The sequence below is a fragment of the Henckelia pumila genome, chromosome 4 (genome assembly GCF_033568475.1).
Source record: "Henckelia pumila isolate YLH828 chromosome 4, ASM3356847v2, whole genome shotgun sequence".
In the NCBI taxonomy this organism is placed as follows: domain Eukaryota; kingdom Viridiplantae; phylum Streptophyta; class Magnoliopsida; order Lamiales; family Gesneriaceae; genus Henckelia; species Henckelia pumila.
In genome coordinates, this window is record NC_133123.1 from 6,848,654 (window position 1) to 6,865,014 (window position 16,361).

The 16,361-nt window shown below is 29.8% G+C and overlaps 1 protein-coding gene across 1 annotated transcript; it reads right to left on the reverse strand.

Moving 5' to 3' along the window:
* Positions 1-12,871: 12,871 nt before the first annotated feature.
* On the reverse strand, positions 12,872-13,441 carry LOC140866850 (flowering-promoting factor 1-like protein 3). The gene has a single exon (XM_073271907.1). The coding sequence runs from the start codon at positions 13,439-13,441 to the stop codon at positions 13,124-13,126; it is 318 nt and encodes a 105-aa protein (XP_073128008.1). The 3' UTR covers positions 12,872-13,123.
* Between the last annotated feature and the right edge of the window lie 2,920 nt (positions 13,442-16,361).

Sequence of the window (16,361 nt, forward strand, 5' to 3'; positions counted from 1 at the left end):
CATACGAAATTTGTCTTAAACTTGTTATTGATCTTTCAACAGCATGCACACAGCAATACAATATATAGCGAGCCTAGAGTTTAACTCTCTATCTTTAAGACAAATTTGCCCGCCTAGGTGCTTACGGGTTGATCAAAGTGTCTCCCAAGATAGAACGCTATCTCCAACTTCGATTAGTAGCACTACAAAATGGAAGCACTACGAACACTTTCAAGTGTTTAAGAAACTCAGACTCGATATGAGTATGCAAGAGAAGAAAAGAGAACTCAGAAATGAGCGAGTTGGAATGAATGGGGAGAGGTATATTTATAGACGTTGGAAGGCTGCCTTGATGGGTTGCATCACTTCAGACGCATTGGTTCATGTCAAAGCCCAGCCCACGCCCGTGCCGAGCCGGCCTGACGGCGGCGGCGCGCGCGCGTGTGGCTAATGGTTCGAACCTAGCATAGTCTAGGTTCGCTCTCTTTAACAAACATGGGTACCCCTTGGGACCCCAACTCATTGTCTCAATTTAGGCTATATATGTAAACATTTATTGCCACATTTTATCAATGTGAGACTATGAGCATCAATGTCTCATTCACCACCTTTATTCCAACAACAATTGTCAAACAATTTTTCCAACAATGTTAATAATGATATTTTAATATTATTAAATTACAATAAATATGATTTGGTGGTAGTATAGTTGAAACAAATCAAACAATAATAATAAATTAAGAACAGCGATAATTTTAAAATTTCTCTCTGAGCCGGTCAACCTATTCCAAATTGATACATTTTACATCATAATTACAAAGATGATTAATGTTTAGTAGCTTCTAATCAATATTTTTAAATATATTAATTACCAAATTCATATAATGTTCGTACAAAATTTACGTAAGATAGAATAAAAATTTAAAAATCAACGTGAGCCAAGTCCGATCAGAAATATCAAAACGACAAGCTATGCATTCGCTGAGATTAGTCTATTAATCCGATGCACTAGCGACATTGGAAATTGAGAAAATTGAAATTTTGATATGTGTATATATTCAGCTGTCAATCATGTTTTTCCACTTCGTCCGCAACCATTAAACCCGGTACCAGATTTTTGTGGTTTTGTTTTTTTTTTTTTTCATTACCGGGTTTTAGTGTCGCGGACGAAATGAAAAAACATGGTTGAGCAGCTAAAAAATTCTCATATATACATGGGCGGATCTACGTAAGGACTCGGGGGGGGCCAGGCACCCCGAAAATTTTAAAATGTTTTAGTATTATGTATGAATATTTTTATAAAGTACGTATATGAAGTTTAATAACTATCAAATTCAACAATTACGTCTTTAGTCTAGACTAGATGGCATGCACCATTTTATTTTGGAAATGGGCCACGGTTCGAAACCTCCTTCCCCAAAATTTCATTTTTTTAAAATTTTTTTTAATTTATTTGTCTTTTTTTTTTTTTTGAACTCATAGATTAATGTTTTTTTTTATTTATTTATCTTGGACTAATGGATTAATTGACACATCTCAATCTTTTTTAATTGAGACAATTTTAATATCTATTATTAAACCTTTATTAAATTGAATTACTACTTTCTTTGTATAGTTTTTTAATTTATTTGTTTTGGACTCATGGATTAATGATTTTTATTTATTTTTCTTGAACTCATGCATTAATTAACACGTCTTCAATCTTTTTTAATTGAGACAATTTTAATGTCTATTATTAAGTCTTTATTAAATTGAATTATTTTTTCATGTATAGAAAGTATGAGCATTTTTTATAAAACTAAAACATTAATTCTTAATTTATTTTACCTCAATTTTTCTCGTATTAAATTTTTTTAAAAAAATTAGTTTTAAAAAATACTTGTGAACTTTAAATTAAAATTTTAAAAATTAAATATAAAATAACAAAAAATTAGGAGTTTTATTAAGTTAATTTGATTTCGTTAATAATATCGACAGATGTATGTGGCCCTCGAACATAAAGTTTTTAAATTTTTTTCTTTTATATATCACACTCAAAAAGAAAGTTTTAGAAAATATATAGCGTATAAACCTCAAGTCAAAAGAGCGAAATCAATAGTCATCGTTGGAAATTGGTAACTCTAATATTGTCGCACATTTTCATCACTTAATATGCGACGTGTGTGTGTGTGTGTGTGTGTGTGTGTGTGTGTCATTTTGGCTTTTAATATTGATAAATTCCAGTTCTTTTTTAGTACAAATACATCAAACATCAAATTACATCAAAATCCAGTTCTGATAATGTATATTTAATTTCTTGAAAATGTCAATATTTTTGTAGTATGAATGTCGACATAACGCTATAAACACCAAACACCATATCGATGTTGCATCAACACCACGTGAAAAATACTAAAATTGAAAAAAAAAAAAAAACACACACACACACACAAAATAATGAATTAAAATTTAATAAATATATGATAAAAGTGAAAAATAATATATACTAGCATATTTGCACACATGATGTGTGTGATGAAAGTTTTTTTTATATTTAATTTCAATAAAAAAAATTTAATAAATTTCTAGCAATAAAAATTTTTTTTGTTAAGAATGATCACCCTAAGTAGTTAAAACACCATTTTTTCTATTAGGTATTTCCTATTTCATTAGTTTTTTTTCAAATAATTTGGAATTTGAAAATAGATAAATATAATGATTGTATTATATATAAAATATAAATAATTAAATAAAAAATAGAAGAAAAGAAAAGAAATGAAGATAGTGGGGAGAAGCATTTTTAGTATGTGTATGTTTTTTTAAAATATATTTTAATATTTTGGCATACCAAAAGACTAACTAAGAGTATCTTGCATAATAATAGTAATATATATATATATATATAAGTAATTGGATGCTTATTATTTAGCCTTAAAATATTATTCGGCGGTGTAGACACATGCATGTTGGCGTGGAAAAAATTTAGAAAACGACCAGAGATATTGGTGCGAAACACCAATGTTCGGAGGCCGCGGTTTCGGTACGATTAAGGATGGCAATGGGCTGGGTTTAAACCCGACCCCGTGCTAAACCCGCTCCGAATGGGGCGGGTTCAAACTCGGTCAAACGGATTTCGGGGCGGGCGGGTCCAGTCAACGGGTCCAGATACGGGTTCGGGATGGATCTCGGGTTTTGGTGGACCCGCTCCGGACCCGCCCCGTATATATATATATATTTATATAAAATATATTATACATATTTAATATATATAATATAATAATAATATACTATATAAAATAATAATATACTGTAAATATATATATATAATAATAATATACTATATAATTATATATATACAATATGTAGTACGTCAATTTTGCTATTCTGCCCACTCACCGTGCCCATCTAATGTGTCCACCATGAGGTGGCACTCAACTATTGGATCTGATGAATTGTGCGTCCAATAGTTGAGTGACACCTCATGATTGACACATTATATGGGCACGGTAGATGAGTAGGATAGCAAAACTCTGTAGTACGTAGTATATATATATATATATATATTTAAAATATATATAAGGTAATAGATTATATATATACATTTCATATAAAATAAATAAAAATATATAAATGCATGTAAATATATTTTATATTATAAATAATAATTTATTTAAGTTTTTTTAAAAAAATATAATATTAACGGGTTCGGATCCAAACCCGGGTTGGACCCGCCGAGTTTTGAGGCGGGGCGGGGCGGGTCCAAAAAAGAGGCGGGTTCGGGTTCGGGTCCTATTTTTCTTGACGGGGCGGGTCTTGGGTTCGGCAAAACCCGCCCCGTTGCCATCTCTAGGTACGATTTTGCTAATCAATGAATTAATATTTTGAGTTGAATGATAACATAATCAAAATAAAAAAAAAGTTATAATATTTAGAACTGAAAATATAATTTTTAAGGAGATAGGTGGTGTATATTCTTCTTCTTTTTTAAAATAAAAAAAAATAACCGAGACTTGCAATCCATTTAACAAAAGATAGTCAATAGATAACACGAACATGAAATTATAAGTTACAAGTTAGGTTTAGCCCTTCTTCCCCTTTCCTTTTTTTTTTTTTAAAAAAAACTTTTTGTAAGCCTATATTTGTTGTGAATTATGGCGCTCTACATTTACTTCACCTAAAAAAAACACATAATACATATATGTCGTGCAAATTATTGAATTTTTGAATACATATGGAAAAATATGTCGTTGAATAAAATTTGTGCAAGTGTTGACGTATAGAATTATTTTGTATCAAGTAAACGAATGTGAATTCAGTTGTGGTTCTTTTTTAGTCGGGTTATATGGCCTTGCATGTAAAGGTACATTAATAAATTCCACTTACAATATATTCGTACCTAGCTATAAGGTAAATAATCAATTAAGCTTTACCATATCGTTGTTGAAATGGGTTGGCCCCGATGATGAATTATGAGTTATGACTTATGACACACCTGTCATCAAGATTTCAATATTATAATAAGATATCAAGTTCGAAATAGAATTATAATAAATCCAATGATATCTCATGAATTGGTTCATCATGTGTTTAGGCCCAATTAGAGTCATAACAAAAAAAAAAAAAACAAGGCTCGTCGGGTCCAGCTCTAAATGATAATGTTGGCCCATGAGGGTAGGTGGTGTAGTCGAGTCATGTTGAAGTTGGATTTGTGCCAGTTGTAGACAAAAAAAGTGATAAGATGTGAAGATGAGCTAAGAGACGGCTAAAGAGTTAGAGATAAGCTCGAGAGTTTGGAAGGTGATGAGATACTAAGGAGTCTAAGGACGAGTTTAGCTAGGAGTTGGGGAGCATAGGAGGTGGGATGAGCCGAGCCGTTGAGGAGTTGAGGATGATGATGAGAGTAACTAGAGTAGAGCCTCCCTAAGGTGGGCGAGCCTTTAATCTTGCCTCAAGGGTGAGGTTACACCTTGAATTGCCTTAGGAGGACGAGCGGATAATAGTGCGTGAGTTACACACACGTAATCCCCAACATTTACTCCTATAAATATCGGGTTTGCTTACTTCGTTGGTAATTCATTGCTTTTATTTCGAGAGGTGTCAAAGCTCCTCTATTTACTTATTTGTTCATGTCTCTAATTTGAGCATCAAAGGAGCTACACAAGGACATCCTCTCGGCCCTTCTAACATTCTTTTCTTGGTTTTAGATTTACTCCAAACTTGAAATTTTGGGCTCGAGTTGGATTCGGATCTCAAATACAGACCTTCAAATTTGTAGTGATCGAGTATCACTCACTCTCACGGCCTCACCCCTCACCTCGAGAAAATAAAAAGAGTAGCCTCGATGGATATCGTTTGAAAATGTTACATTAATTATGGGATATTTGAGATTTATCCAATGATTCTTATATTATTTTTTAAGTCAAAAGAATTTTGGATCGTATTGATCTGTATCACGGACAAACATATATATATATATATATATATATATATATAATTATATTTGATTAGTCTACGGTCTACCTAATGGCTAATGCTTAATTATCATCTGAAAGACGAACGAACAAACGGAGACGACTTACTGAAATTTTTCTTTATGATTTTTATTTAAGATTTTAATTTTATCAGTGGAATATGTAAAGTCGTCATTCCTATTTCCTCCAATTTATAATTGTGAACGGACAGCGTACGAAAACTAGGCTCAACTTTGACTTGGCAAGTTTCTAGAGTGATCCAATGATTCTGTTATTTTCTTAAAAATATTTGTTGCCATATTAGACTACTTAGGTACCTTGACTTAATGCGCAGATGCTGACTTTCTAAAAAACAATAAATAAATAAATAAATAAAAGTGAAGATGTATACATCACAAATCACAATATAAATAAATACAATTTATTTAAGTTAATTAAGTATCTAAATACGACAATGTCAAATGATTTTATTTGCATAAAAATATCTATTATACTATGAATAATGCATGGCTACTCTGTACTAACAAATTGGTGTCGTGTTATAATGAAAATTGTAAAACAATTCTTGTCAAAAATAAAATAAAATCGTACAACAATTTTGACATCATAAAAATACAATACAAAAATTTATTTTTCAAATTTTAGTATACATTGATACAAATTCCACGATATAATATTTATAAATATCATTGTGTTGTTAGCATTATTTTAAGTTACTACCAGCGATGGTTTCATTAGATATTATGTTTTATCATTTTAATTTCAAAAATTGATTCAATCATTTCAAAATAAATAAATAAATAAATTACAGCACACAGCGTGTGCCCACGAATTTTACACTGATGATTCTACTTCTACCTTCTACTTGCCAATTTTTATTATTTTATTTTTCGAGTTTTTTGTGCTGATTGTAAAAACAAGGTAAGTACCTTATTCATCAATATCAGTACTTGTGTGTGTATATATACACACACTTATTTGTACTCAGGGCCGTTCTTATTTGGAGGCATAAGAGTCGGCCGGGCCTATTTTTTTTTGGGGCCAATAATTTTGAAAAAAATTTATTATATTAAAGTGAATTGATCCAATATAAATTTATTATTTTTGGGCTTTTTTCATTATCACCCAGGAAATTTTTTTTTTTTTTTGCCTACGGCCTAGTATAAACTATTTTATTATTTTTGGGTCAATTGATAAATTTATTTATGAAGTTTATTATTCTTATGTCTCTTGATAATTTTTTCTCAATATAAATTATTTTTTCCATTCCCAATATAAACAAAAAACTTTTTTTATTTCCTAAATTTATTATATAGTAGTGTAACTGAACCAATATAAATACATATTTTTTGACTCATAGGGGTTGTCTGATATTAATGGAGACGATTTATTTTCGGAGTTGACATTCTTTAAGTTTCATTACCAATAGCAAAATCAGCAATTAATGTAGTAAATTACTTGAAAAAAATAGATGCATATTTCTCAAATGATCACATGACTTATACTTGTTGATTATACTTGTTAGAGTAGTAAGTGCAAAACAAATTTTCTCAAATTTAAAGTTCATCAAAACATTTTTTCAATAAATCATGTCATAAGAAAATATTGAATGAAGTGTTTATACTACTAATTGAGAAAAAAAAAATTACTGAACAATTTGATTAATGTGTTAGCTCTAAACTGTCAGACGAGTTGTTTTATAGTGATCATTTTTTTACTGTTTGATCTTATTACTCAATTAAAATAGAAATATTTTGATCATTACACATTGTTTAAATCGAATTTTTTTTTTATTAATCTAAAATAATAAGAACGCACATTATGATTTAGGGGGTCTATTTTTAACGTTGGACTCAGGCCCAAGAATTGTTAGGATCGGCCCTGTTTGTACTTACGTGTGCATCGATGACGTGACATCTTCTACAGCCAATAGGTGAACACCACATCAACTAATGCACACATAAGTATACAGGGTGATTGCGCGCTCACCATATCAAAATTATATATATATATAGAAATTTTCAGCTGTCCAACCAATGATGCTCAACTCGTCCCCGACAACTAAAACCCGGTAGTGAGTTTTAGTGATACAAATTTTTTTTTTAAAAAAAAACTACTTGGGTTTTAGTAGTCGGAAACGAGTTGGGCAGGAATGGTTGGGCAGCTGAAAATTACATATATATATATATATATATATATATATATATATATATATATATATATATATATATAAAAAGAAAAGAGTTCCGAAAACAGAAATTGTACACCTTATTCTCGTTTTAGAATATTCCTGACTATTAGTGTCAATCAACTTTTAAAATCAACTTTAAATTTCTCCAATAAATGCAAACATCATTATCCGGCTACTGTCGTTGCCCTTAATCGCACAAAAATTTGCGGTCTTATGATTCAATTTTATGAAACATATATTTTATTTGAACCATGTAAAATAATATTATTTTCTTGTAAATATGAGTAATTTAATTCACATCACAAATAAAGATTTGTGAGACTGTTATAAGAGATCATAAGGTGAAAGAGTTTTGAATAATTAAATTATTTTTGATTTATCTATTATCACAACATCTTATTTATTTTTTAAAAAAATTAAAACTGCTAAATATTATTTAATAAAAAGACATAATATTTGAGAGTTAATTATTTAACAGTAGATAAAACAACATACAAATTTAAATTTTTGAATAATTTTTCATATTAATTTTATGCCTGGTCGACTTTCATACACAATTAAAGACAACACTTTGGTAGTTGGCATTAAATCTGATTGGCAGTTGGAACAAGCAACTGACTATCTCGTTCTCTCTCTGTTTTTATATTATCACAATAAAAACTATAGTTCATGACCGACCGTATGAATTGTCAAAGTATGCGAACGTAGAACAAAAATAGTCATGTGTTCGTTATTTTTATGATCAACATTTTTTCAAATGAGTCACGAGTCTATAGCGCGCAGAGTTTTTTCAATGCGATTTATTGTTATGTTAGATGGTTTATCCAATGCGCTCTCAAATATAAATATAACATGATAATAAAACATTTCAAAAGTGGCAAGAGTCCAAGTAAACGAGGTTGGAGTCGTAGTCCAGTTCTCTGTCCCATAAAATAGAAGAAATGAAATAATAGTTATCGTTAACTTTAAATAATTTCCGTGCATGTGTTTGGACCATCCTACTTTTATCAACGATGGAATTGTCAAATCAACAACTACAACAAAATAAATAATAATAATAATAATAATATTATTATTATTGACATTCAAAAAAATATTAATGACATTTTACCTTACTTATTTTATTAATTATTACTAGAAAAAAATACCCTTGTATTTATTTTCTTTATATTATGACATTTGGATTTATACATGAAAAGATTTAATTGCAGATTTTGCGTACGTCGTTAAATAAAACTTTAATATCTTTAAAATTCATTCATGCATATATTTTTTCATATACGAAAAGAAAAGAAAAGAAAATTAAATAAATATGACTTTAGTATAAAATATTTTATCCTTAGTTTTAGCAGGAATCTACCAAAATATATATAAAAATATTGAAGTGCAAAAATTTTGAATTATAAAATTCGTATTAAATCTTGAAGTAAAATATAAAATAACATAAATATTAAAATTAAGAATATCAGTTAGTTTTTATTATATTTATACATTATATATAACATATTCAAAACATAATTTTTTTAACATAAAAGTATTATTTCAACAGCATTATCAACCAATAATATTGATAAATAATTATGATATAATATTTATTTTAAAATATAATTTTGAATAAGAGACATATTTTTATATATAATATTGTGACAATCAAAATTTTTTACATCTAGATATTTAATGTTTTTCTATAATAAAATTGACTATATTTTTATATTCCTACTAAAACTTGGGTATACTATCCAGATTAATTTAGATTTTTTTGAGTTATTTATTGGCATACAGAAATGAAGTAAGTAAGTTATTTAAGGTAAATAAATACGTTATATTATATAACAAAATAATTAAAAGTGTATTATTGTGTAGTATATAATTAAATAGATAATGTGGAGTATTATTAAATTTTTTTAGAGCGTAATTAAGTAAATAACACTCTCATGATAATAATATAATAAAAATAAATAATAAAAATGCTATAAATTGGGGGACAAAATGCCGACATAAAATAATTCAATTAGATCATTAAACTTGTTCCGGGGCTTTTGGGTTCCGAGTTTAAATTAATTATTGGGTAAAATGGTTGGGTGGCCACGGAAGTCCATTCTTTTTAAAAGGGTTGACCTCGAAGGGACCCCATTTCACATGAGTTAGAGGCCCATTGGCTCATGCGGAGGGTAAATCGATGGATGTGCACGAGTGGCAGAGACCTGAAGGAGGGAGCACATGGCCCAATCCCTAGAGCATACCCCCACAATATTTCAGCAAGAAATATGTTCCACACGAGGATCGAACCCACAACGCTGAGGAATTTTTTTCCACGTCACCTCAGGCCTTACCAACTCGCCTATGCCCTTGTGGGCCACGAAAGTCCATTCTCATTAAAGCTGATCGTGGATGTACATTAAAAATTAATTCCTTCATATTTAAATATATTTTTATATTTGACGTTGAAAATTTGTTTGTTTGTAATATATTTTTGGAACATGATTTTTTTTTTTGGACAGCAAAGTAACTATTTCCATTTCACCCCAAAAGATCACAATGTACATAATTCCATTTCACCCCCAAAAGATCACAATGTAAATAAGACATCCTTGGATTTTTTGTACATTATTATTGATTTTTACAATCAAAACGTTTTCTTTCCCCATTGGTTATATGATTATTATAAATTAATATTGTTTAAATTTTTTTGTTACATATCCAAGCTCTAAGGGTTATAAATAAAAATAATGCGCGCGTGTGAGAAGAAAATTCTTCAAGCCGTGTTTAAAGGCAATTCATGAAAAAAATTTAAAATAGTGATTAGAAAAAATTAGTTTATTGGAAACATTAAACATTTCTGGATTAGAATATGAAACCATTGAAAATTAATTTTTCGAACAAAGTAAAATTGCATTAAAAAATCTAACTTTTTTTCTGACGTAATTTTAAAAAAAAAACTTATTAAATTAAGCAATGCGTCAAATGAGATTAATATGACCCCGTTGCAGCTCCATTGATGTCTTACACAAATAAACCATAGTATTTACTATATGATACTGTTCCGTATAGCATCATTGACAAGATGAGTATGAATTGTTCAACCAACACGTTAAACACTATATAATAAGTAAATGCATATTTACACCATAGAAACTGTTTATGTCTATCAATTTTTACGATTCATATTACTCATCCATATAATATTTTTATATAAATTATTTTATCCTACGAGCCAAACAGAGTCGAATGTAAAACAAAATCTCTGATGTGAAACGGTGTGTATGTCTAAACTGATTCGCAGTTAGTGTTGGTTTTTTGGTATAACGTATCAAAAATATTGGTATGAAAAAAATTCATATCGATACTGATAAGGCTGGGATACCGAACAGAAATACCGAATTTTCGGCATACCGTACCGAAATGTTTTTGATATATAAACATTTTTTCAGTAAAATGATTTTTTTTTCGGTATCTATACGGTATCAATATGAATTTTTTGGATCTGGATCCTCTACTGTGGAGAGAGAAACAACACAGAATACTGTGCAATATATAGACTTCTGTAATTCATATCACATGATTAAATAATTAATTATTTAATTAATTACACACATGAAATATTGAAATCATGTATATTTTAATGCACGGTATCCTGTGATGTTTCTCTCTCCATAGCAAAAGATCTTTTTCCGAATTTTTTTCATACCAAAATTTCAAAATTTTGGTATCGGTACCGGTATGAATTTTTTTTATACCGATATTTTTGTTACGGTATACCGAAAACCCACCCCTAGATACCGATACTTAAATTCTAAAATTTTGGTATGGAAAAAATTCATATTGATATCGTATAGATACTGAAAAAAAATTAGGTATACTGAAAAAATTTCTGTATATCGAAAAAATTTCGATACGGTATGCCAAAAACTCGGTATTTTGATCCGGTATGACAGCCCTATTCGCAGTTATACATCAAATTAATTAAAAACATGAGTGTATACATAATGGAAGACAATAATTGATCGTGTTTGGGCCAATTGGTTAGTGGGTACGCCACAGTGTTTTTCGAGTCCAATATCTTACAAGTTCATGACATGTCTTCACCCCCTTCACAAAACATATAATGAAGATGTATTTATATATCCTCTGTTTTTAAGATTAAAAATGTATAGTAATTTAAATGTTTTTTTAGAGTTAACCAAAATTCTGGTGAGATCATCTCACAGATTAATTTTCTGAGACGAAAATCCTATATACTTAATCCGAACATGGAAAACCAATATTTTTTTATGACAAATATATTAACTTTTACTTTATATAAATCATGTTAATTCTCATGGATATATATCTATGAGACTATCTAAAAAAGCTATAGTATTATCGTACGTAGGGAAATAAGAAAGGAAAGAAGATTTAAAGAGATACCAACATTATCGATGGATGGATGGATATGTACAATTAAACAAAAAACACATAAGAGAAAATCATTCTCGACAAAAAGGCGGAAAAATATACGTCAACTCATACTTTTTCATAAATCTTTATGAAAGTTGGGCTAAAACAAAAGGAAAAAAAAAAAAAAAAAAAAAGGTAGGAAAGAAAGAAAGAAGAAAATTTAGATATCTTATGTATGTAAATATATAATTTTTTTAAAACCGTATATTAATTATCTTGATACTAATTAAACATGTACCCTTGTAGAAAGTCGAGTTCAATCACCGAGTATATATAGAGTATCACAATGATACCTCCTTTTACTTTTATTAGATTTCATAAAAAAAAAATTACCAATCAAACAGCGATTATAAAATTTTAAGTAGTATTTTATTTACTTTTTCGTATAAATTGAAATAAAGTATAAGATATTAATTAGTATATTTTGAAAATACTAAAATCAACATTAATATATTTTCCACATGATGTGCTTCATCTCAGTTAGTATTGTCCGCTAGTTTGACATATCAAAAAATTTTCAACTCGGCACACCTATATTATGTGGCAAAGCAGAAAAAAATTGACAAACAAGCCTGTTTTGACCGCTCTAATATTCTTTCGGACTTAAATTCATGAACAAAATTGGCCTTATTTAATTTCAACTCAACTAATTATAGTAATCAAACTCAATTTTTTATTTATTTATTATTATTATTTTTTTGGGTTAAATCCCATCCTCATGCGACCACATTATATATCAGAAACTATTTCAAAAAGTGCAAAGACAAAGGGAGGAAAAAAAAAAAAGAAGCAAAATATCTTGGCTACGTACGCACTATCCGTCCCAAAACATCTAGTCTAGCTATCTAAAATACATTAATATATATATAATACAATACATCAATATATATATATATATACTAGGCAATTAATTTAGCCTCATATTCTAATGTATGATACCACACATTACCCCTCTTTATATGCAGAACACTTCACCGTACCATCGATCACTCAACTTCAAACAAAGATTAATTATAGGGAAGAAACATACATAACGTAACACGCAGTATTATTACACTCAACGGATTCACTGCGGTTGTAACACATCTCTAACTTCGAATTCGTTGCGATTCTTGACAACAATATCGTACATGTGCATTGATTTGAGCTTGTTGAAGTCTTTGGGGAGCGAGATGAGGTGAATCGTGGATCTCTTATGGAACTGGAGCAACTCCGGATCCCCGAGGTAGTACCTCTCCCAACCGAGTGACAAAAGTTTCCTTTCCAAGACACCGTACGATGTAATCACCTCGTCGGAGGGGACATGAACTAGGGTTTTCCGGCAGTCGCCGATGTTTTCGACTAGCCGGACCACACCATTCTTGAAAAACCAAACACCAGACATGTATATATATATCGGATGTGTTTTTCCTTGGCTTTTTTGGAGATATATGGGATTTCAAGATATATATAGAAGGTGCATGAGTTTATATATATATATATAGTAGGAGATGCTAGCTAGCAACTTTGTCATGGTGGATGGCACCAATACCAAGTATGACAGTCAAGTAAATTTTATATACACGAGACTCAAAATCTCACTTAATTAATTCTCCAACCCCCATGTATATTTTAAAAAATTGAATGTTATTTTAAAAAAATAATAATAATAATAAATTAGAGGGCTAAAAACTAATTTTATGTTATATACATTTCTTTTGTTCTGCTCGTCTTCTACATCTATCTGGTAAATATGGAGAAACTATTTTGGCACGTAATTGTGGGCCGGGTTGAAGTTGTGGATAGATTGGGCCCACATGAAACGGGTACGGGTACGGGCGCATGGTCAAGACTCAAGATGCATCAACCCCTGGGAGAGTCCAAATATAATTCCTTTGAATCATGATTGGTCAAACTTTACCTAAGTTTTGTAAGTAGTTATAATTAAACCTTTTACTCTAAAGTAAATTTAGAGTAAAGGATTTGAAATCTATATATTTTGATTATGATTTTATTGTTTAGAATGGAACAATTGATCAAAATTTAGATATAAAAGTAGAACAAATTGTAAATGATACTATTATTAAGTGGACTGAAATTCATCCAAATTAACATAAATATTATATAAATGAGTTGGTATCTTGTGAGACGATCTCACGGATAACGAGTCAATCTTATCCATATTTACAATAAAGAGTTATACTTCTGGCATACTAAGTAAACATTATCATGATTCACAAGTGACCCAATTAGGATATTCGTCTCACAGAATTTACCAATGAGACATTATCATGTGTGACCCAATTAAGAGATTCGTCTCACAAAATTTACCATTGAGATCGTTTCACTAGAGTTTTTGCGTATATAAACATGTAAGGATTGTATTTGAAGCTTATGATATTCCTTCTCAAACAACAAAATATATTTGAAATTTATGGATTTGAAATATATCGATCTAAAATCTTATATTAATCAAATTAAGTTGTTGAACGTCTAGAATATGTGGGAAAAAAAACTGATATTAGGATCGGATTGAGAAGAATCCGACGTCGTCTTTATATATTCGATTCTTTATAAATTGAGCCCGTCCATTAGGAGGATGAAGGAATCTTTCAAAATACTTGAAAATTCTAGTCGTCTGAAATAATTTCCATTATTTAAAAAGAGAGGCTAAGAGAAAAAGACACTGTCGGCAGTGCAAGAATTTATCTGAGAATATTGGGTATCTTAAGGATTGTAACAGTTGACATTTATGATCTAAGGATTTTTCGAGAGAATTATAGATTATGGGATTTCTTTTAGCCTGAAAATTACAATAGGATATGATTGGTCATCAGCTGGAAAAATTATTAATTAAATATAAAATGTTAAAATTTTTAGAGGGTCTTAATTCATGTTGAGTATATCTATACCGAAACTCTGGTGAGGGCGAAGCAACGTGTTTATTATATTTTATTAGCATATAAATGTTGGTGTAAAACCCAAACATGATGTCGTAGCCAGATAGCTCGATTCAGACAACAGACTGATTTGGAAAATACGTACAAGTTCAAGAATTGGTCAATTGGTAGGGCCAAAGAAAAGGGATTGCCATAATTCATGGTGAATTTTGATCATTATATATGGTCGCTCTGCTCTACATGGATAGATCGATCTATTAATTTAGTATTATACACTTAAATTAATTTACGTCCAATCTATCGACTGTTACACAAGTTGATCGACGATCATGCATTGGATAATTATAACTTTTTCAATTCGATATATCAAAAAAAATTCGATGAAATTCTAATGACACTTAACGAAAATATCAAGAAACAATGGGGAGAAACACATGGGGTTGCAAGCAAGATTCTTGGCTTTTGAATTTATCCCAAAAATGTGAAGTGTGATGGCCTTATTGTAGGGTTCATTGGATGCAAATTTTCCAAATAATAGAAAATTTTTTTCTAGGGTCCTATGACCGGGCCTGACCCGACCAATGTCCAACATTGTTCTTGTCAAGACAAAGATTTTGGTTTTGGACCCACCCCATCCCCTCAAATTATCCCAATCACATAATTATAATAACAATATATTACACATAATATCTAATTGTGTTCATGTACAAATTAATTAAGTTCATGAACGTTAATTACTGTTGTACGATTTAAGATACTGAAATATCATTGTTACTGTAAATCATAGTTTTGAGTAAAACGACAAATCGTTGTAAATTCGAATTTTAATTCTATTTGGACCACCTATATATACACATAGAATAGTTACCTAATCCATTGGAATAGTTGACGTGTAAATGAAGAATACACACGCATTTGATAATGCTATGTAGCTTTGTTCGTATAGTGATAGATGCGGTCAAACGTTTGGCCTAAAAGGAATAGCTGCAGGATATCTAATTAGATTCTTTGTTGTTTATCAGACGGATGAACTCAATTTATATTTATAAAGAAAATTTAGATTTTGAAATAAAAAATAATAATTTTTATGAATCAAATCTAGTTGGAGATCTGTATCATTAAATTGATTTATGAGACGATTTCATGAAATATAGAGAAAATAAATGTACATTTCTCATTATTAAATATGCGTGAACTATATAAACATGAAAACCATTTAAACTATAAAGTGCATCATTTTATGATTTTAGGGTCTGACATGAGTGGAGGGTGGGTCTTATATATCTTCTAAATCTTGCCCATGTAAAACTTTGTGATCTAGCTAATTGAATGCGATATGTAATTGTTTTTAAAAATAATAATTAACCACGAAATATCCTTAATTCCCCATACTTAATTAAAGGCTATCTAAGTCGTACATGAGAT

Excerpts from the sequence above, each read along its gene's own strand:
- LOC140866850 (XM_073271907.1), bottom strand. The coding sequence starts at position 13,441 with ATGTCTGGTGTTTGGTTTTTCAAGAATGGTGTGGTCCGGCTAGTCGAA.